Source organism: Myotis brandtii, unplaced genomic scaffold (genome assembly GCF_000412655.1).
Source record: "Myotis brandtii unplaced genomic scaffold, ASM41265v1 scaffold157, whole genome shotgun sequence".
Taxonomy (NCBI): Eukaryota; Metazoa; Chordata; class Mammalia; order Chiroptera; family Vespertilionidae; genus Myotis; species Myotis brandtii.
In genome coordinates this window covers 5,716,174-5,716,939 of record NW_005355708.1, presented here as the reverse complement: position 1 = coordinate 5,716,939, position 766 = coordinate 5,716,174, and the positions used below count along the sequence as shown (strand labels likewise).

Sequence of the window (766 nt, the reverse complement as noted above, 5' to 3'; positions counted from 1 at the left end):
GGGTGCAGGTGCACCCAGGCGCTCCTCATGCTGCGGGCCTCCCCGGGCACCTCCTTGACCCCAGGCAGCTTGCAGCCAAGACAAGGAAACGGAATTGGGGGCGAGAGCAGGTGGGACAGAAACTGGGGGAGAGTCGTTGCTGATGGGGAGAGGGGTGAGAAGGGAGGGTATGAAGGGGGGCTGCTGAAGAGGGCGAGTGAGAGGGCTAAAGGAGAGAGAGAGGGGGCAGGGGATGCTGAGGGGTGGGAGAGATGATGGAGAGGTGAGGGGAGAGAGCTGGAAGAGGGCTGGGAAGAGAAACCAAGGAGGGAGAGGCTCTGAGGGGAGGAGGTCGCTGGGGTGGAGAGGCGGGTAGGGAGGCAGAGGCTTCTAGGCAGGTGGTTGAAGAGAGATGGATGGTCCAGGAGAAGAGGGCTACAGGGCTAGCGGAGCGGAGGGAGGAGCCACGGGCCGGAGGAGGAGGGTCGGCGGGCGGTACCTGGTGAGCGCAGCTTGCTCTGGCTGGCAGATCGCGAGAGGGGCAGGCTCTGTCGGAAGCGGTTCATCCTACTGAAGCCCAGAGGCAGCTCGGCCTCCGACATGGTCTCCAGCGACTCAGCTGAGGCGTAGGACAGCTTGGCTGCCTGGTCTGCCAGCCCTGGCTGGGCTCCCTGAGTGTGGCGTGAGCTGCGGGTCTGCAGGGGCAAGGCGGGTGAGAGGAATGGAGCGAGAGCCCTTTGCTCTGCCCGCTGCCCCCACCCAGGTCCTGGCCACTCCCCCCCCCACC

The 766-nt window shown here is 65.8% G+C and overlaps 1 protein-coding gene across 1 annotated transcript in view; it reads right to left on the bottom strand.

Moving 5' to 3' along the window:
- SRCIN1 (SRC kinase signaling inhibitor 1) overlaps window positions 1-766 on the bottom strand; it is a 37,274-nt gene that overhangs the window by 25,676 nt on the left and 10,832 nt on the right. The window contains exon 3 of the mRNA XM_014536223.1: window positions 479-674. Within this exon, the coding sequence (XP_014391709.1) occupies window positions 479-674 (196 nt within the window). The remainder of the gene's footprint in view (window positions 1-478; window positions 675-766) is intronic.